We start from the raw sequence: 21,340 nt of genomic DNA on the forward strand, positions 1-21,340 counted from the left end.
GTCCTTAACTAGGATGTAGTTAGGCAATTAAATATTCATGTATGTGTAAATTTATTACCATAATTGCAGGTGAGTCAGGTAAATTTATGTTTTTGTAAAACAAGACCATTTTCCTAGGGGAAACACTGGATTTATCTAGTAAGACACTGACAGAAACCAGCGATGGGCAGAAACTTCAAAGCAAGGTTGCATGAAACCCGTAAACAAATAGAGATGCCACCTCTGAGAATGACGATCCTATAACATAAAACCCTGTTGGGCCTAACTGTGTGCTCCAAACACATTCTGGATTCAGATGAGTCTGAGCTAAAAACCAGAAAACAATTCTGCTGCTTCCCAAAGAACAAAAAGTTAAACAAAAAAAAATTAAATAAAATAAAATAAACCTCAGCTCCATCAAAATTCACTCACTTTCCTTACTAATCATGAAAACCACCTAAAATATTCGGTTCCTGGCATTATTAACAGCCTTGTTTTGAGCTCAAGAGCTCATTTCAGATACTAAAAGTGAATAATTCAACATTTAATCTTCCTATTCCTATGGTTTCCTTTTAAAGGATTATAAAGTGGAAAGTTTGATTGCCGGTGTTAGATATTTGAAGAACATTTAAAGAATTACTAATGAATTTAAAGACATTTTTTTGCTTAAAAAGCTCATTCCTAAGTGTGTACGAAGGATTTTAGCTGCACGAGATCAAAACCGTTCATCAGTATTAATAAAAAGCACAATAACTGTGCTGCAAAGGACAAAGGTCTGAACATGGCAGGCCAATTTCCAAGTACCATGAATTTATTTTCTGGGTGTAAATACAATTTCTGGTCAATCAAGCGGACTATCATTGTCATAGAGAGTGAGACGCTAAACTGATCATTTGTTCCACAAGCCAACAAGTCATTCAAGGTCAACTCGTAAAATGGATCTATGAACAAACTATGATTAAAAATAAACAAACTGGTATTTTAGAAATGAACTCCCAACCTACATTATTACTTCCTTAATCCAAATAAGGAGAAGATACAACTCACGGCTTGAGTGAAATCCAGTTCATTACCTGCTTTGTGTTTCAGCCTCAACATCCTGGTCTGCAGGCCTCTCCTATTCATGTATTTTTCATTATAAATCAGAATGAACCTGTTTGAATACTTTATGTTTAAATGAGACGTTCCGCACTTTCTTTCTACTATTTGGAGGGAAATTCATCAGGAAGTTTCAATCTCCCCGCATTCAAACAATTTGGGTTTACTTGAATATGTTTTTATCATCCTCAGTTCTGGTTTCATCACTGAAATCTTTGGCTTCCTCAAAGTTTCTTAACAATTTGACAAAAATCCGGTTGCTCAAACCTGAAGCACATAATCTCTGTGGACTTTCAGTAAGCTTAGATAGTAGGCTTCTCTTTACAGCCTGGTGCGTGTCCACACACACACACACACACACACACACAGGTCATTTCCTACACCGTGAACTTTAAACAACCCATGTGAATGGCAGGGTAAACACAGTCTCCGGGACTCATTCATAATCATAAAGCTCAGTTTCTGCTGTTATGACACAGTCTTGAGTAAACCAGTCGGATCTGCGATACTACCCTATGTGGGCGGCACCGACTAGTCGCTGTCAGGAAGTGATAAAATTACCATGGATGACTCAAAGAGCTTCATGACAGGCTGGTTGAACAATAAAGGCTGATCAAAGCAGCTCATGAGTCATCGCGGGGCCTATTGAAGAATTACAGGCTTAAAAACAATCTCTGCTGCCATCGTTTAACATATGAGTCACTGGAGTTCACTCTTCTGGTTTTTGTTTTAAAGGAACATGCACTGATTTTACGTTTTTTTTCTCTCCTTTCCTCCTTAACGAGTGCATATTTTGAGGCCGACACTTTTTTCCCCCAAATAGAGCCGAAGTGTGAGGCCTGACCTGCGGTCTCTGCCGAAGCGCCTCGTGTTGCTTCAGTCGGAGTCTCTCCTTCTCGATCTGCTGCAGCCTCAACTGGTTGTTTCCTCCCATGACTCCGCCGTGAGGGCTGGAAGGCAGCTGGCCTCCCTGCTTCACCGGAGCGCTCTGCGTGATCCGCTGTTGGTTCAGAGCTGCGAAAAGAAACACACCCGTTCAAATCTGACACCCCGCCGCGTATTAATTGTTGACGCGGTGCGATATGTCGAGAGAGCGCACACGCGAGAAGCTGAGGAGGGAAAACAACCATGGTGTTGTGTGACAGTCTTATCGCCGTCGTATGATTTGACACAGATAAAACTAGTTCTATTCAGAAAACAACTAGGGTAAGATCAAGATAAGATTTGTCATTTTCTTTTAACTTCTACTGCAGGGTTATTCAACTGGAGGCCCGCAAGTGAGCAAAGTTCGACCCGCCAGTTAGTTCATTGATCTCTTAATCCCAAACCCCGGTTTTCTACTTTAATTCTCGGGCTGTGTATTGGTAAGAATTTGGCGATACGATACATATCATGACAGAGGGGTCACGATACGATATATCTCGATATATTGCGATACTGTAAGCAAGGTGATATATTGTGATTTTTTTGGTCCAAAAATTCTATTAAATAAAAACCTCTTACAGGGGGAAAAAATTAAAAACTAAAATTCATTGTCTCAGAAAATTCTAATATTACATAGACATGCTTTTGATACATTTAGCTGTGTTCTGCTTTATATGTGTTTTATTTTATTTGTTTCATATTTCATCCATGTTTTCAATTATTAGACTAAATTTGCCAATAAATAGTTTGAAAATATATTTTTTGCAGCTTTTAGTTTTTAATATTAATTTACAATATGGTCACCCAACACTTAACAATAGCCTCTACCTCAAGAGGTAGAGGAGCCAAATGGCTGGCTCACTGCTGCCAACTAGTGGTCAGAGGCTGAACTACAACATAAAAATAAACGGCTGGCAGGAAAGTTGACATTTTAAACCTTAATTAAAAAATCGATACAGGGCTTTAGAATATCGATACAGTATCGGGAAATGAAATATCGCGATATTTCAGTGTATCGATATTTTCTTACACCCCTATTTAATTCATATAAGTTCTTTAAGTTAGAGAAACATCAGAATCTTGGCTAGAAGTTTGTAAAAAAACTTTTCTTTGAGCATCCAAGACAGTTAAAACTACAAGCAGCTGAAGATAAAACTATTAAAGTGAAAATAAAATTGATTTAAAAAATTTGGCAAGTTAAAATATTATTTGCGTTAAATAGGAGGCCTAATGTGGTATTTTTGTTTTTAATATTGTTTTATTTATCACTACTTTTATTATATAGGGTTCTGTATGTTGTATTCAAGATTAAACGCAGCAAAATAAACTAAATCAAAAGGTAACAGATGTTTGTAATACTTGGTTTATTTACATAATGACTTTAATTGCTGGATGTTTGGCCCCTCAGCTGTTGGCCTGCAGTGTGACCCCTGGAGCAGTTTAGTTGAATAGCCCTGTCCTATGGTGTTAAAGCAGGGGTCTGCAACCTTTACAATCAAAGCAGCCATTTCTGCTACTGACGCAGTAATAAAATGCATCCAGAGCCGCAAAACAAGCTACAACTGTGATTATCAACTGGTGGTCTGTGGGCCTTTTCAAGGCCTTTTCGGGAACTTTTACGGCCAGCGGAGGTGACATCATAAAACTAAAAAATGTATTGCGAATTTTATTTTTTTATTATTATTTTACCCATCAGGACAGCTAAAAAGACTATACTCATGCAAACAAGAAAAATACTTTATATAGTTTATACGCAATTTCATAAAAAATTGTACAACGGAATTATTCGGGCTTATTTTTTTCTAATTCTTATTATGTAGATTTTATATTCTTTAAAAGTAATTCTGATGGATTTAAGAAAAAGACAAAAGCTGGATTATCTAAGTAAACAACAGGCTAGCATAAGCTAACATGTTTTACTTTTTGCATTAGTAGTATTGATCACGTATTTGCTTACAAATTGATTTCTGTTGTGGGTATAAAAACAAACAAAAAACATTTATTCTGTTATGTTTGATCACATTTTCAAAGAGCCACTGTAGAGGGGATCAAAGAGCCACATGTGGCCCCAGAGCCRCAGGTTGCAGACCCCTGCGTTAAAAGTATCCAAACCAGGAAGGAAATTTAAATGGCGCAACTAAAAGAAAAATAAGCAACTTCTCAAAAAAAAATAAAAATAAAAATAAAAAAACTGAACACTTTTTATGGAAGCTATAACAACGTAGCTTTTAATAAACCCAATGTTCATCTCTGCCATATGATGAACAGACCAGCACCTCCAGAAGCACACTTTCCTTTCAAACTTGGCTGCACTGAAGCAATGACATAACAAGTTTAACAGCCCGAGCGCTTGTCAACAGGGCGAACTTGTACAAGAGGAGAGCCAGTGCAGCAGGTTGTGTGGGACGAGAAGTCCCGGCAGAAGTTTTCTATCTGAAGCAAGTATTCCAGTAAGACCTGATCCTTGCCCACACACTGACTAAGACAGGCTTTGTTGCTTTTGTACATTGCATCAGTCGTGACTTATCCTTTCATTAGGCATTCTGTTTCTTTTTGAAACAAGCAGCAGATTATCCCTCCAGACTGCCTGCCTCCTCTTCTAGACTTGACGGTTCCGTGTTAAGTGATTAAAAAAAGGAAAAGAAATGCAATTAGTTTAGGCCGACGTCATGCTATGTAAACACTGCTGTTAGCATGCTTCTGTTTTAGCACAACAAATGACTGCATTGCGCATTAGCAAGCTAACTACATGTGTTTGCATTTAAAAAAAACACAGCTGAGAAATCTTTGTTATTCTCAGTTGTAATGAGGAGGGGGTCGGCTCTAAACAACACAAGTACACAGCAGCTAATGTGCGCATGTGAAGAAGATCACATGCTAGTAGAGAAAGAAAAGACAGTAACGGAACCAATAAGGTTTGCTTGTAGAGGCAACCGAGTCACAGAAGTAGCATTTTTTTCTTATAAATGCAGGATCTGCACTGTTCTGCCCTCCCTGCCACCTTTCTCATCAACGTTCAATCAATCACTGTCTGTTTACACTCCTGCAGGAGCTGAATGAACCGTGGCTCAGAGCTCTCCCTGGGAAGCTCTGGTGGGCCCACCCTGTCCCGCTCTCCCCGCCCCGCTCGTCCGCACTGCCTCGCCGCAACTACCCCACCCCAGCACATACACACATCCTCTTCTCCCACACACACAGCGAAGCAAGAGAGGAGTTTGTTTCTTCTCTCTGTTTCTTATCTTTCACAGATAGCGAGGCCTTTTTGAGGCTGGATCTCCCCCGGCATCAGGGCACCATTAACTGTTGTCATGATGGAGTTGGGCCTCGTCCACAGCTGTGGGTCTGTTAAGGCTCGGGGGAGGAACTGTAAATAAACTGAAAGAAAAAGCTAAAGATTTTAACAATTACTATTCCAACTTTGATTTATTTGAAAAAAATACTCATCACAAAGTTATCCTGGACTGTGGTGCAGTTTGAAAGCGTTTACTCCTGGAGTTCACCAGATATGCAGAGGCTGACTCCAAAGCTAGCTAGCTAGCTAGCGGATCAGGAGCAAAACCAGGTCTAAAACCAAAATTAAAATTAAGTGGAATTTTTTCTGCTACACCGCCAAGTCAAGGATTCCCTCCCAGACAAAACATTAAACAATTATCAATGTGACTGCAGGGAACTATGTACAAAGTAGTGATATGAAGGCAGGGAATTACATCTGAGAGTGAGAAAGGACAAGTTTTCTTTCAGTGCCGGAATGCTGGTTTAAACGCAGCGACTTCAGACACGGGTTTCGTGTTAGCGTGAGCACGCTTGTGTGGTTTAGGTGGGAGGGGGCGGCGGTTTAAATCCGCAGCACATACAGGTGGTGACTGCTGGTGGGCCCGGCTGATAAGAGACAAGCTAATACTGTCTGCCTTTTGTCTTCTTCACGCACCCCCGCAACACCCATCAACACAAGCGCTTATCAGGCCCCATCTCTGGCAGACACCACACCGCAGGATCACCTGGGGCAGGTAAAGAGGGCGTGCCAGCAGTGGGGAGCTCTCAGTGTGACCAGGGCACAGCACCTTTGAAGGTTTAGTAAATATTTGCCATCTTGTCGACTTAACAAGTTTGAAAATAAAAAGGCCTCTCGGGGAGGGATTGTGTTTGCTGCATCTTGATAAGCCTGAGGAGAAACTGAGATTGAACAAATTTATCATCGTGCACTCAAAGGCCTGAATAAAGCCAAGAATACCAAGATTAATGGGCGTATTTGGGAAGCACAAGATTATTTATGTTTAACTTTTATATTGTTTAGTTTTGAAATCTATTCACTAGGGGTGCAACTATACATGTATCTGTATGGAACCGTTCAATACAGTGCTTTAGGTTCAATACACACTATGTTTTGAACAATACAGATTTTTTTAAATTTATTTTATTATTTATTCATTTTCAACTTGTCTTCTGAAGATGCTCTGTGTTGAAGGCTCAGTGGATCTGTGTTCGACTACTCCACCTAGGCTGCATTGTCGAGCACAGACCCACTGAGAAACTTGCTGTTTCAGCAGGTTAAACAAATGTTCATAATTAATTACAAGTTAAGAAGGGCATAGAAAATTATTTGTATTGAACCACGAGACAAAAGTAAAGAACCAAACTAAATCGTGAATTTTCAGTATCGTTGCTCCCCTAATTAGCCCAGTAAAAACCAGCTCCTTGTCCTACGCTTTGCTTCGTACAGAGGGTCTGGACTCCCAGCTATTAAGAAGTGATTTCTTGCTGGAGGCGTGGCCTCTGTTGAAGTTTAAAATGATTGGACCTGATTTACCCAATCGTTAACATTTGGCCATATGTAGAGCACTAGCTCGACCGGGAAGGAAGCTAAGCTAAGAAGCTAACCAAAAATTGTGTGTGCTGTAAACAACCATCCTCGACTGGGAAGAGAGAAGTACAGAGCTGAACGAGATGGCTGTAAATTAGTGCTGCAGACTTTGTGAGACAAATTTGATTGAATTTGGAAGCCATGTCAACACGAACTCGCTTCATTTACTTCCTCCGCTGCCATTGTTAAACTACAGGCAGACTAAAACGGCACAGAAAAATCAGCGTCATTCACAACTCCTTCTGTTCACCGATTGGCCCGGTTGAAATTCTACTGAAGAAATCCTTGTCTACGGGAGAAATCCCAGATGGAAGGGAAACTATAATTGAGCAGAACTGTGCAGGAAGGCAAGGGCCAGGCTAACCTTAATATTCACCCGTGCTAAAAAGTCAGTAAAAATATATCCTTTAAGTGAAAAAGTCTTAACAAGTTAGGTTCTTACAGTTTCAAGTGAAAGATTTTTCTGGACTCATGTTTTTTTTAGGGCAGGGGTCTGCAACCTGCGGCTCTGGGGCCACATGTGGCTCTTTGGTCCCTCTGCAGTGGCTCTTTGAAATGTGACCAAACATAACAGAATTCATTTTGTTGTTGTTGTTGTTGTTGTTGTTGTTTATACTCACAACAGAAATCAATTTGAATGCAAATATGTGATCAATACTACTAATACAAAAAGTTAAACATGTTAGCTCATGCTAGCCTGTTGTTTGTATAACTAATAGCTAGCCTGTTGTTTACATAAATATTAATGAAAATTTGTATAAACTACATACGGTATTTTTCTTGTTTACATGAATATGGTATTTTTATTTGTCCTGATGTGTTTAATAATAAATAATATAATAATAATAATTTTTGTTTGTTTTATAATGTCACCTCCACTGACCGTAAAGGTTCCCGGAAAGGCCTTGAAAAGGCCCACGGACCACCAGTTGATAATCACAGTTGTAGCTTGTTTTGCAGCTCTGAACACATTTTATTAGTGAGACAAGGAGCACAATTGGCTCTTTTGATTGTAAAGGTTGCAGACCCGTTTTAGGGGAACCAAAACCTGCTTTAATATGAGGCTTAAAACAAAACTTCTGGAGGGAGACAGTTTTGTTAAGTCATAATTTTCTTTGCTGCTCCTCTCTTCTTACAGTATATGAGGGGAAACAACACACATTGTCTACATTAGAACATCCTTTTTTTCCCTTTAAACTTACTGTATGTTTACAGCTCAGAGCTCACCATCTCATTAGGCCTCAGAGGGTAGGCATACATCGGTATTTTTCTTTTTTTTTTTTCTATCTCTCTTCCCCTTTCGCCTCGTCTCTCCCTACCTCCCCCCACCCTCTGAAAAGGTCTGGAACAGATTAAGAGTTGGACCGCAGAATAAAGAGGCCTGGCAGAGATTCAAGTCTGTCTGGAGCTTGAGCGAAACGGGGCTGTGCCTTCACAGGGCCTCACACGGGGGGGAAAGCCAGCCGGCAGCAACCCTTAGTTAAAGGCACTCGGCTGCTTTTCTTCCCAAAGCTCAAATTAGCCTCCATTATCAAAGCAGCTGGCTTATAATTGGAAACCTACAAAGCAAAGGAGCCAATTTCCATGCAAAAATGTAAAAAAAAAACTTCACAAATAAAATGAGGTTTTCCTTCCAGAATGAAAAGCTCACAGACACTTTAAATATGTCATTTAAAGTGCAAAGTCAAAGTGTTTAAAAAGAGAGAAAGGGCTAACAACATGAGAAACAATGTTAAGACATGAAATACTGTGACTATATGGAAAACAAATTTATCCTGGGAGAATATAAAAATGTTTATGGCACACGATGAGTTAAGTCTCGCTCGCTCTCAGAGGCCCAGCCGCCTTGTGTGTTCAAGACTTATAAATCTTCAAAGAGCTCCGCCGATCACAGTCGCCATCTCCCTTCCCAGCTGCCCCACTCCCCTTACAGCTCTGTTTTGATCTTTCCAGTCTCCCCTCAGCACGCAACACAATCGCTTACAGAAAAACAATGCCCCGAGGTGCCCGTTCGATTCAAATCTGAAGCCGAACTCAAAGCGGGAGAACAGAATTCACACATGTTGCTTTTGTAAACTGGGGGTGAGCTCCCCAGGGAAACGCCGCTGCGATGAAAGGATGGCACCTGAAGGAAAAAAAAAACTGAGCCAGAGTGACACACGCAGGAGGATTAGCCCATTCCCATGGCCACGGAGGCGTTTCAGCACATGTACCCAGTCCTGTCACTAATTCACCCACCCCGGCCCGCCGCACACTCAAAGCCAACTGTCAAACTTTAGCTCGGCCCGAGGGATTAATGGCTAACTCAGCTGTTGCGCCAACTCTAAAATGGCTGACAAAAGGTTAGGTGAGAATTTTGAGGGTGGGGTGGGGTGGGGTGGGGAGCGTGGGGTGCTTGGAGAAATCGGCTTTCGACCAACAATTGCTCGCCCAGTCAGTCTTCAACAATGTGCCGCCAAGTGAGTCACTGTTTCTACTCCGAAGACACATCGGAGCTCCGAGTGCAAAGAGTCAAAGTTTCTCACAAAGTTTTGGAAACTTTTCAAAAAGGCAGGGATTCCTAAAACTATTTAAAACCAAAAGCTTGTTCAACGTTTGTTTCGTGTTAAACTTTTAGTTCATAATAAAAAGCGAAACAAGGTCTCGTGACTTGTGCAAAGAAGAGGACAAAAAGCAACCAATGCCTTCCGTGAGAAAACAAAACTAACCAACGTGATAAAATCAAATATGCAAACAAACCAATGTTTACAGAAAATCAATTCATTTCGATTTTATATCAAACATTTATCTAGTTTGGCTAGACACGTTTTAATGCTTAGGCAAGTGAAAATACATTATTTGTTAAACAAACATAACATTTGATATTGTTATGGATTAATTATGTATATCTGTTCTATCTTGACACTGTCCGGTTACCATATCTTCTTATAACCAGTTTTCGGCTGTCAATCTGTGTTGGCCCAGACAACAGGACTCCAGCGATGGATTGACCTCTCTTGTTTAATAAGAAACTCTTTGAGCTGAGAGCCCTGTGATTGGCTGGGCAGTACATTCGTCGATCTGTGATTGGTTGTAAACTGTCACATGGTGTTAACATAATGCTATATTGCTGGCTGTCTCCGCTGACGTGTCAGCCACAGGCCGACAGAGTTTCCTGATTGAGTTCTGTTTGTTTGTCGCTCAGAATTAAATCATTATGACGACCACACACGCAGATTTTCAGTGCATTATTCCAACGTGTTTCTGCATTCTTGATAAACTTGCCACGACAGTTAATTGGCGTTGTCGGCAGAACGAACAGCAATCACTTCTCAATAGCCGAGAGTCCAGACCCTCTGTACGAAGCAAAGCGGAGAACAAAGGGCTGGTTTTTACCAGGCTATAAAACTTTGAAATAGAAACTTCTGATTAAGCATTTAGCTTCATGGCTTAAAAAAAGATCATATTGTGGAATTCATGCAGAGCTTAAATTTAAATCATAAACTACCTACACCCTGATTGGAAACCAGCTCATAGCTCTTAGCCCAAAAACTGGGAAACTTCGACCCAGCGGCATGAAAACACCAAATGTAGGGGTTAGGGGTTGAACGGATGAAATGAGATTTGGCCTAAAGACAACCTTTTGGAGTACCCTTAGACATTTCTGATAGAATTATTTCTCTTAGTTTTTATTTTTGTTTGTTTTGTGGTTTGTTTGCTTTTTACTCAAGAGTGTAGATTGCATTGTGTATTCTTTTTTTAAAGAAACAGAAGTATGTGGTATTTTTTTCTTCAGTCAAGGAATAAAAAGCCTAAAAACCAACTCACCATAGCGTGGCTCGAGTCGTGGGTCTAGCCAGGATGTAGTTTTGTTCTTGTGGTTGATGTAGTAAATTTCGCCATCTGGTGTAATGGCTTGTTCCCAACCATCAGGAAGAGTTCCTGGAGGACAGCAGACAAACAAACATAAGGAAATACGAAGCAGCTCATTTGGTGCAGGAACTTGTCTTTACCAATACACGGTTTCCTAAATATCCCAACATCACATGAAATTACAAAGAAAAAAATAATTACAGTAAATTGTAGGTGTATTCAATAATCAAACGTGCATGATGAGACAAACACTAAAGGATATTCAACAGGTTACATAGGCTACAGATTATCCAAAAAGGCCAGGTCCAATTTTTTAAAATCTTTGAGTGAATCACTGTTATCCATCCGTGGCAACAAACCAAACTGATTGTCAACATCTGAGTCTTTGTTTATTATTTACCAACAAGTTAACAGGTAGAACGCATTGAGGTAACGTCATCCGTAAGACGCTAATCTATGAGTCACAGAGGACGTGTAAGGCTCTGCCTCAGTCTTACCTCACCTGGGGCAAATTCCAGCTGTATGGTCAGAACTGAGTTATGCAGATTAGTAACATGTAGGAACTAGACTACGCCTGAATTTCACTGTATGTGGCAGGAACACAGTTCCATCCATAAGAAGGCACTCATTTTGGAAATGAGCGCTCACAAACAAAAACAAATAAAAAGACACGCTTGCATAGAAATTGTATGATATAAATATATTTATAATACGCACCACTGGCTGGGTTCATCGGGTTCTGTTGCTGGACTGGCACCGACGGGGGAGGAGCTGCCTGGTTCATCTGGAGCAAAGGTTTGCGAGGATCCTGCCAAGTGGTGGTTTTATCAATGTGGCTGGAAGGAGAACAGAAGGAAAAATAAATACAGAAAACTCAAAAAATATAAAAAGGTATCAGAATTTCTTGAAGGAACGCATATCGCTCGCTACCTTTTATGTCAGAGTTTTGAACCAAGCATTTTATGTTAAGAAGGAAAGCAGTTACAGCTGTTTTAGTCAACCTGGAAAAATAACTGTGAAAGATCCCACACCTAGCAGTTATATGCTGGGGAAGAGTGTAACGTATGCAAAACTGACTGAGGTATAGCATTTATGTGTTTGCTAACATGGATTAGCCGTGGCGGCAAACAAACCGAACCGACGTCGAGAAGAAATCAGTAGTAGTTGTACTAGGGCTCATTTTTACAACTTTTAGAAAATACCGGGGTGTACGGTATTGGCAACAGGAGTCATAGAATGAGTTTACCTCTTATGTCCAACAGATCGAACACAAGTCAAACTACGTGTTTTTTAAAGTTAAGTTTCAAAATAATCTGACTCTTACCATGGTCATTTCAAACCTGCACACTTTTAGCAAGAAAAGTCTTCGTGCCGATACAGTTTGCACTTATTTCCTCATCTGCAGCATGAAGTCACGGGTCAAAAAATAAATAAAAATTTGTCATAATTTAATACTGCGGTATAGCAAAATACCTTCATACCACCCAAGCCTAAGCTGTACCTAATAATCACTTTAAGAGTTTCACTAAAATCAATACACTGTTTTATGAAATATTTTGCTAACACACACACGTTATTGCCCACCTTTCACCTATCAGCAGCCGACAATAATCAGAAATCTTTACATCAGTTTTTCTTCCAATAGTTCGTGTTCAAATTACAAACATACATTTTTACATGTTTTTGACAAAAACAGGCTTAATTTATGTAAATAATGCTATTAAAGAAAGTTGAAGTTATTTGAATCCGTTTGTCTCAGTATGAATCCCTAAATAAATTTTGGATTAATTACAGAAGTAATTATTTTCAGCATAATTTTGCTCAGTAAAAAACACATTAAAGGTGAAATTGGCTTCAAAACTATTGTAGCGTCAAACAATGTTGCTTCATCTATTTTCTCTCTCTCTCCAGAGACAGGACAGGGGTGTGGGAGGGGCATTGTGTGAACTCTGTGAAGGCATTGATAATTAGGGCTTTGTTGGCACTTGTTCCTTGATTAAGATGGAAAGCTAATACAGGAAGCCCTCCTCTCCCAGGCGGGACCCTCTCCATTGAGGGAGGGTCAGTCCCAGGGCTCGATGCAGGGGGTCCTTTTTCCTGGAAGCGCCTCGGACACTGCAGAGTGTCAGGGGCTTTAACAATCTGGCGCCACATTTACAAAGCTTTCACCTGCATGACAAAGGCGCAGACTGAGCTACGACCTAAAAACCTAACTATTCACTTTTGTTTTGTTTTCTGAGCCATCCTATTTAAGAGACCCCCGTCACCAGCCCCTCTCATTTCAAAACAGACTCCAGCAGCTTGTTTACGCGACGCCAAAACTTCTGGAGTGAACAAATCTCAGACGGGACAAAAGTAAGAGTTTATTCCTAATGAAAATATTCTTATTTCACCATTTCTCTGCACGGCTCGGTGTTCATTTGATCCTAAAGCGCCATTAGAGCAGATTTTGGAACAGCTGGATGAAGTGAGAGCTTCAAAAAGTTTCTCTTGGCCGCTTCGGTAATCCCATCCTGCCTGTCTGCTCTCTATCCCAGGCCAGAGAGCGAGCGGGCCTGACTCAGCACTCCTCCCCCTGGCACAATGAAGCCCGTTCTGAAGCCCCCCTCTTGTTTATGCTTTATTGATCAAAGGAGCTGCCAAAACCCTTACCAAACCCTCCCCCAGCCCCCCTCTTGCTCTGTCTCACACAAACTAGGCAGGGGGAAAAAAGTGCTTTAACTAAAAAGTGGCCCTTACGAAAGTGAGGTCACACGGAGCAGAGGGAGTCTACAACAGATGAGTGTAAAAAAAAAACAGTCCTGCAGACTACAAGCTCTAAGAGTTGCGGAGGTTTGGTTACAGTCAGAGCGCACTGCCTCCCTAGAAACTATAACAAATTTTATAAACGGGGGGGATAACGGGGGGCTGTGGGAGGAGACTGGTAGACGAGCACTGGGAGGGTTTACGGTAAATGAGAGGCCTGCACATTGTGCCACGCCAAGGCAAAAAAAAAAAAAAAAAAAACTCAACAAACTCCAAAACATAGATGGAAAACCTCTTTTCCAATCCGAGCTCGGACGATCCACCAAAAGGTTTGCTCCGACTCTTAAGTTTTGTTCCGACACCAACTTTTGCTGCTCGGCTTACAAGAACGAACATAAACAAATCCAAAGTTCAAACTCGGGCGATTGCGAGACAATCAAAAGTCTGTGATAAAATCCACTCCTAATGAGAGCTTCAACCTCAGCGCTGCTCCGTATTCAAAGAGCCTCCACGCCTGAACCGAGGAAAATGGTTAATTAGTTACCAAGAGCCGGTAATTCATCACCAGCTTTAAAAACTAAAAGATAATCCATTCAATCAAGGTGCCCTAAACCCTATATGACCAGCCGTATACCGCTTCCTGTGGGTGAAACATGGCAACTGTTGGGAAGGCTGGAGGCCACCAGTTGCTGTTAGGAAATGCGGATGATCCGCGAGCTCCGCAGCCACAACTGCTCGACTCTGAACATCCATCACAAGCCCAGCAAAGCAGCTTCCTCAAACTGAACTCAAAGGCAGATGGCACGGGACTTTATTGCACATTATATCTCTATTTTATCAGTCATCCATCTGTGACTGCATTTTTAAACTGATGGGCAAAGAAAGAGAGAGTTTTTCCATCTGTTACGAGATATTCACATTCTTCTATTTACAACCTACTGAAAAATAAATTCTCTCGGCGGTTGAAACGTCTCTGAGAACGCCGTGCTACCAGCGAACCAGCAGATCAAAGCTCGACTCGACGCCAGACTTGATTATTTACTTCGCTGACTTTGCTCTTCTTCAAAGCCAGATGTCCAAATCCACATTTCACTGACTTAAAATGGGGGAGTGAAGCTGTGGATGTGCAGCAGTGATGAAACACTCCCACAGCTGAGTTGTCAAAATGTTAAAAATGGGCTCCTCAGGCCACAGGGACTCCACCCAGGGAGTATATGCTGGGAAGGTGGTTGAGGCAGAGGAGCGTGGAGCGCGCTGAGGGAGGCCACATGACCAGGACCACCACCTCTTCTCTGGTTGACTTGAGAAGCCTGGCTGCCTCTCTATCAGCAGGACATCATCAAGAGAGATTATTTGGGTGACCTCTGTGACCCCTTTGTGGCTTTAAGATTTATTTTGAAGAATGGTTTGTCCTTACTAATGAGGAAACTAATACAGAAAGCACCGGCACCAAGTAAAGCTCCTCTTTTCAGCCATTTAGTTTGAAAGATTTGTTTAATTGATTGCAAATTAAGGTTTTCTTTGCCTTTTTTTTTTCCTGAGAACAGATGAAAATGATGCCCCAGGAGTTACCACCCCCACCTTGGAGGGTTCTTTTCTCTCTGTAGAAATGCCCTTGGCGACAGTGGAGGCATTGATGTCTGAAACAGAGGTGTTGCATCAAGACTTTGGTAAACACTAGGCTGACTTTCTCACAGGCCTGTTTGTGTGCCGAGCTGACAGGCCACAGTCGAACAGGAAGGTTCTTGTCTGTGTGTGGTCAATAAAGCAAAAGTTTGTCAAACACAAAGTTGTCCCAAATGAGGCCTTCACACAGGCTTCTGGGCCGGTCTCCCCAGCACCATTTGTGACAAATCATGTGGGTTCGATTCAAAACAACGTACGCAATATAATTTGTGGATTTATGATTTAAAGCTTCACGGAGCATTAAAGTCGCTGGGATAACATCACAATAAAATTAAATCTGTTAAAGACTATTTTTTGACAGTAAACGAGACAAACGTGGAGTCTGGAACTGTATTTCTTTAAACTGCTGTTGCATTTGTGTTTGAAAGGAATTTTAACAATGTTTGGATTTTTAATGATGTAGAAAAGTGTCCTGATGCATCTCAGTAATCCAGGTAAAGGAATCAAAAAGAAAAATATTATATAGGTCTTCTGGACGGGTTCTTCTCTAATGAAACATTTCGTCTCTCCTCCAAGAGACTTCTTCAGTCTGAGAGTTTCAGGTAAAATTCAGGCTTTTAAGCCCTGCCTCCATGTGACTGATACTCACATCACATGGCTATCGTTGACACCCAATTAACACCTATTATTAACAGGTGGTGGAGTGATACTGGCAATCGCAGCACTGTAGGAGGGGGACAACTGAAAACGGAGGCCTCCACCTCTGTTTAATGATGAACGGTCTTTCTTCACAAAAATGGCTTCTTTTACTCCTCTCTCAAACCAACGTTCCTCTCTATCAAGAATGAGAACATCCTCATCTCTGAAAGAGTGACCGCTGGCCTGTAAATGAGTGAAAACTGCAGAGTTCTGGCCATTARATGTAGCTCGTCTGTSTTGGGACATTCTTTTGAACAGTGGCTGCTTTGTCTCTCAGACTTTCAGACTGAAGAAGTCTCTTGGAGGAGAGACGAAACGTTTCATTAGAGAAGAACCCGTCCAGAAGACCTATACAATTTTTTTCTTTTTGATGTAGAAAAGGAACCTGGATTTTTAAAATGTTAGAAGACTAAATAATAACGTTGGATAGTGGCTAACAATCATAACATGTTTGATAAAATTTTACTGATTTTAATCAACAAAAAAAGGACTTCAAACCTAAAATCCACTAGGGTTAAAACTGCAGCATAGTAGTTTTAATTAGAAACTGTAGATTTAGCCTCCGTTTAAAATGCGCTCATTGTAAACTGTCAAATAAATAAAGAAGTTGTTTCTGAACTATATCAAATGGATCACTTTGGTGAAAATATGACAAAGTCAATCTGCTGCTAAACATGAAAGAAAAAGAGAAAGAAAGAGTAAAACAACTGTTAGGATTAAATATCAAGATGATAAACGATGTTCAAACACATGAAGCTCCTGAAGGATTTCTTTGGCTAATTTACGGTTTCATCTCTAGCCAACGATTGACTCAGAAACCCAAGTGTACTTGTTCAATACAGCGTTTTAGGTTCAATACACAATATGTATGGAACAATACAGATTTTTAAAATTTATTTTATTAGCTTGTCTTCTGCTCTGCGTTGAAGGATCGGTGGATCTGTGTTCGACTACTCCACCTAGGCTGCATTGTCGAGCTCAGATTCACCGAGAAATTTGCTGTTTCAGCAACATTTCATTTAAAAACTGTACCTATGAGGTTAAACAAATGTCCAGAATTAATTTCAATAAATTGTAAATTAAGAAGAGCATGGACATTTCTTTTTTTTGTATCAAAAAAAAAATCGAACCGTGAGACTAAAGTATCAAACCGAACCGAACGTCGGTCATTTCAGGAGGTAAATAAACACATTTAGGCAGCCATTCATAAATTTCCCTACACTTATTTGACATCATTATTAGGAGAAAACCATGGTCATTTGGTTCATTATTATTTTTTTAAACTCATGTTCATGACTTTGCAATGAGTTTGATGGGAAAAAAAGATCATCTCTACTGTTGAAATAAGGAGTGTCTGATTTATATTTAGCACAACAGCTGTTACTGAAACTACTAAAAGACAAATGTTAGTGAAACTAAACTACTCAACAAATGTTACCAATGAGTTCATGCAGTATGAAGAGTGTAAAAAAAAATCTAAAACAAGATTTTAAGGAAAAAGTGAAAAATCAATTTAGGGTGAACAAACGATCATTCTTAATCACAATCTGTGACAAGTTAAGTTACTGTGATTGTGGGAAACCAGGCTAAGAGGAAAAAAAAACTTTGAGAAACCCAAATGTGAAAAGACTAAAGTGTCCATCCACACTGAGCTCTACCTGCCCCTGAGGGCAAACAATATCTTCTCCCCCAAAGCTTTCCCCTCAGCTTAGGGCTGACTTCCCACGAACTAAAAGACCTCTGAAAGCTGCCTTTAATAAGCCCCGGAAACAGTGATTACCTCTCTGAGTTCACCGGCGTGTCTAAATTAGAAACCTTCATTAGTTTATGAGCCAGTCTCAGAGTTCGACCCCCCCCACAACCACCATCCCAGCGCTGAGCAAGGTGACCCAACCTCTGTAGCCCTGCTGCCATAAATCAAAGGCCCCACTGAAGTGCTAGAAGAAAGAGGAGGAAAGGTCAACAGACTTTGTTGACAGTCTTCCAGTCTTTGTTTTTATGCAACAGTCCACCCCCCCACCCCCGCCCAAAAAAAGCAGTTTTTAGAAGAATACCTAATATAAACCTCCTGTTTTTAAAGACTGGCAACCACTGATTAGCTGGGTTCAGCTTGGCTGTTTTTCCTAAAGAAAACATCAAACATTGTTTTCAAATTCAATGATCTACTAATAATTTCAGCTTTAGCCACCATTTCAAAGAAAAAGAAAAATCAATTTGTTCAGTTAAACGTGCACCACGTCCAGCTTTTACAAATCAATGATTAATATTTACATTATCGAGCCTGAAAAAGAGCCGAACCCTTTCAGGTGCGAAGAACGTGGGTTAAACTTTGAACAAAGCCTCGGCTCTTCCGTGGCCATGTTTCAAAACTTCACGTCAGCCACCGGTCTATTTTGGGAACGCTCACATGAGTCTCAACAGGCCTGAGGTCTGAATGCAGATCAGTGTTACACTGCTGGGACAAAAGCAGGGGCCGGAGTCCCTCCTGGCCCTGCTTCTAGTCATCTCCACATGGCTGCCATTTAACTCCGCTGACACAAAAGAGGGCACCAACACAGAGCCATCCTAAAACTGTGACTCTTTTTTTTTTTTTTTTTTAAAGGGAGCGGGACATCTGCCCAACTGCTGGGACGCACAGAAGCCGATCGTTACGACCCGCTGCACAATCCCGCAAGCGTCCTAATAAACACGGAGAAACAGTATCTTTAAAAAACTTTCACCTCCGGTTGATTTATCTCTAAGGACAACAGCAGACGTCGAAGTGAAATGTGAGCCCGCACTCTCTGCTGGCTGGTAAACTCCCCACCCCCCACCCGGTCCCATCCATCCGCCCTGCCTGACCACCCACACAAGTACGCCCTGGCTCTGATTCACTGCTGCTGCAGCACGGCTCCGGCAGACAAGCTCTGTTTATAAATAGGAGAGCGACTCCTCCAGCAGATCTGCCGAGGCCACCTTTATTCCAGATCGAGTATCTGCACTTTGATTGTACGGTGTTTGGAAGGAGGCCTCCTCCTGTTTGCCTTACTTGAACACAAACCCTCGTGTAGAACAATCACTGCAGCTGCAAGACACCAGAAGTGCTGAGCGTCTGATTTACACCCAGTCGAAAACTGTACTTCTTTACCTCCTCGTGTGTTTTCAACAAGGGAAAAATATAATAATATTCTTTAGCTAAAAAAAAAGACACGCATAAAACTAAAACATACATCGTCAAACAAATATACGTTTAAAAATGAGCTTTTTTTTATTCAAGTGCAACTTTTAGGAGGAACATTTTCATCCAGCTACACAAAGTGTTTTACAAGTTTACATTTTAAAACAACATCTTCGAAGTGGGCCAGATGTTCTCCAGATGTATGACCTTAAAAAAAAAAAAACATCTGGTAATAAAAAAAAACTTGTTTCTGATCCAAACAAATGTGAGGCCAACGTGTTTGTCGAGACACCGCGTTGCCGAGTACCATTTTTTTAGTACTTTAGGATTGTGAGTAGTCAGCATCTTACCTGCAGAAGATGGAAGTTAAACTGATCTCCGTTTGGAAAATCAGAGAATAATGCTTGTATCAATTAGTCAAACCCATTGGGTACTCTAAAGTTGTGTTTGTTTTGTTGGGCAATATTGATTAATAGAAAAAAAAGATTAATCGTGATTAATTGTGGCGTTTAGCCAATAATTATTATAATGATTAAGAGATGACAACTGCACGTAGCTGACGTTGTGGCCTTGGCTCGCCTTTTCTGGCTTTCCTCGTACTCCAGTTTATGTTGGTGATTAAACAAGTTTGTAGGGTTAGCATTTGTTGCTCTGTGCTGCCTTCCACCACTGGGCTCACACAAAAAAAAAAGTCATCACAGGGCACAAATTACAGTAATTGTCACGTGTAAATTATTAATTATTGACAGTTTTTCTGCTTATTAATTAGACTTGATACGATTTTGCCCAACCCTAGTTCCAACTCAGCCCTCAGGTGTAAACACCTGAACATGTTGACGTAAACAACTGTCAGATGTAGGAGTGATGCAGTATAAAAGTTTACAATAAATAAAATTCACTCACACAGCTGGTAACTGTACACAGTTTGACTTATTTTAGAAAGTGCACATTTATTTAGCTGTTAGCTTGACTCACCACAAGAATTCTTCTGATTCTCCAAACTGAGATCACGCTGATTGCCATCTACTGCAGGTAAGAAACTGGCAACTCTAGGATCTAAACTGAAATGCTTCTCTTCATGAGAGAGAGCCGAGTTTTCAAGTGAGATTCACTGTTTGAGTTCTTCTAATTAAACAATGTTAACTCTAACACATGAAGATTTGTTCGCCCCATATTAAAAGGGGCGATATCATGTAAATCAACTTTTTTGAGTTTTATATCATGTTATAATGTTATACTCTCATAAAAAACAAAAACATGCCCAAAGCCTTGCTCCGACTCGTTCATACATGTTTGAGAAATCCTGCAGCGTTTTTAGGAAGCCATGCTGAGGAGCAAAACGACAGGTGGGGACCAGAAACGCCTTTTGGGACCAGAAACACCCCTGGGAAGTGTCTTTAAGCTGAGCTTCCTCATGGCGGAGCATAAAAACAGCATTTTAATGACAACTAAAGGTGACATAGATACTTTATTATGGTATAGTATTTAAATATATGCCTGAAAAACACATAATATTGTCCCTTTAAGCAAACACGAGTCTCTGTTTAATGTTTATCCCCTTCCCCTGGTCCAAAATAAAAATAAAAAAAATTAAAAAGACTCAATATGCTCTCTTGGTGAGTCAGTTTTAAATGTTTTTGTAATTTATCATAAATATTCACAGATTGCATTTGTTACAATTTTATAGGAATAACAAGGTTTTTGATGCTCTGGGATAAATGTAATTCAATAAATTCCCCTTCCCTGAATGTACAGCAACTTGTGAATTTATTTCTATGAAAGGCTCTATATAAATAAAACTTTTACTTACGTACGTACTTTACTTATTTACTTACTTACTTAAAAACTTACTTACTTTACTTACTAACTTACTAACCTACTTAACTTACTAACCTACTTAACTTACTAAGCTACTTAACTTACTTAACTTACCTTACTTACTTAACTTACTTACCTTACTTACTTTACTTACTTAACTTACTTACTTAACTTACTTACTTACTTACTTAACTTACTTACTTACTTACTAACTTACTTACCTTACTTACCTTACTAACTTACTTAACTTACTTACTTAACTTACTAACTTAACTTACCTTACTTACTTAACTTACTAACTTACTTACCTTACTTAACTTACTTACCTTACTAACTTACTTACCTTACTAACTTACTTACCTTACTAACTTACTTACCTTACTTACCTTACTTAACTTACTAACTTACTTACCTTACTAACTTACTTACCTTACTTACCTTACTTACCTTACTTAACTTACTTACCTTACTTAACTTACTAACTTACTTACCTTACTTACCTTACTTAACTTACTTAACTTACTTACCTTACTAACTTACTTACCTTACTTAACTTACTAACCTACTTAACTTACTAACTT

The 21,340-nt window shown here is 40.2% G+C and overlaps 1 protein-coding gene across 1 annotated transcript in view; it reads right to left on the reverse strand.

The window, feature by feature from the left end:
- Positions 1-21,340, reverse strand: part of yap1 (Yes1 associated transcriptional regulator) — a 39,239-nt gene that overhangs the window by 9,650 nt on the left and 8,249 nt on the right. Inside the window, exons 3-5 of the mRNA XM_014012784.1 lie at positions 11,432-11,550; positions 10,670-10,783; positions 1,922-2,091 (exon numbers count right to left, since the gene is read on the reverse strand). Of these exons, the coding sequence (XP_013868238.1) occupies positions 1,922-2,091; positions 10,670-10,783; positions 11,432-11,550 (403 nt within the window). The remainder of the gene's footprint in view (positions 1-1,921; positions 2,092-10,669; positions 10,784-11,431; positions 11,551-21,340) is intronic.

This window comes from Austrofundulus limnaeus, unplaced genomic scaffold, assembly GCF_001266775.1.
Source record: "Austrofundulus limnaeus strain Quisiro unplaced genomic scaffold, Austrofundulus_limnaeus-1.0 Scaffold94, whole genome shotgun sequence".
Classification (NCBI taxonomy): Eukaryota; Metazoa; Chordata; class Actinopteri; order Cyprinodontiformes; family Rivulidae; genus Austrofundulus; species Austrofundulus limnaeus.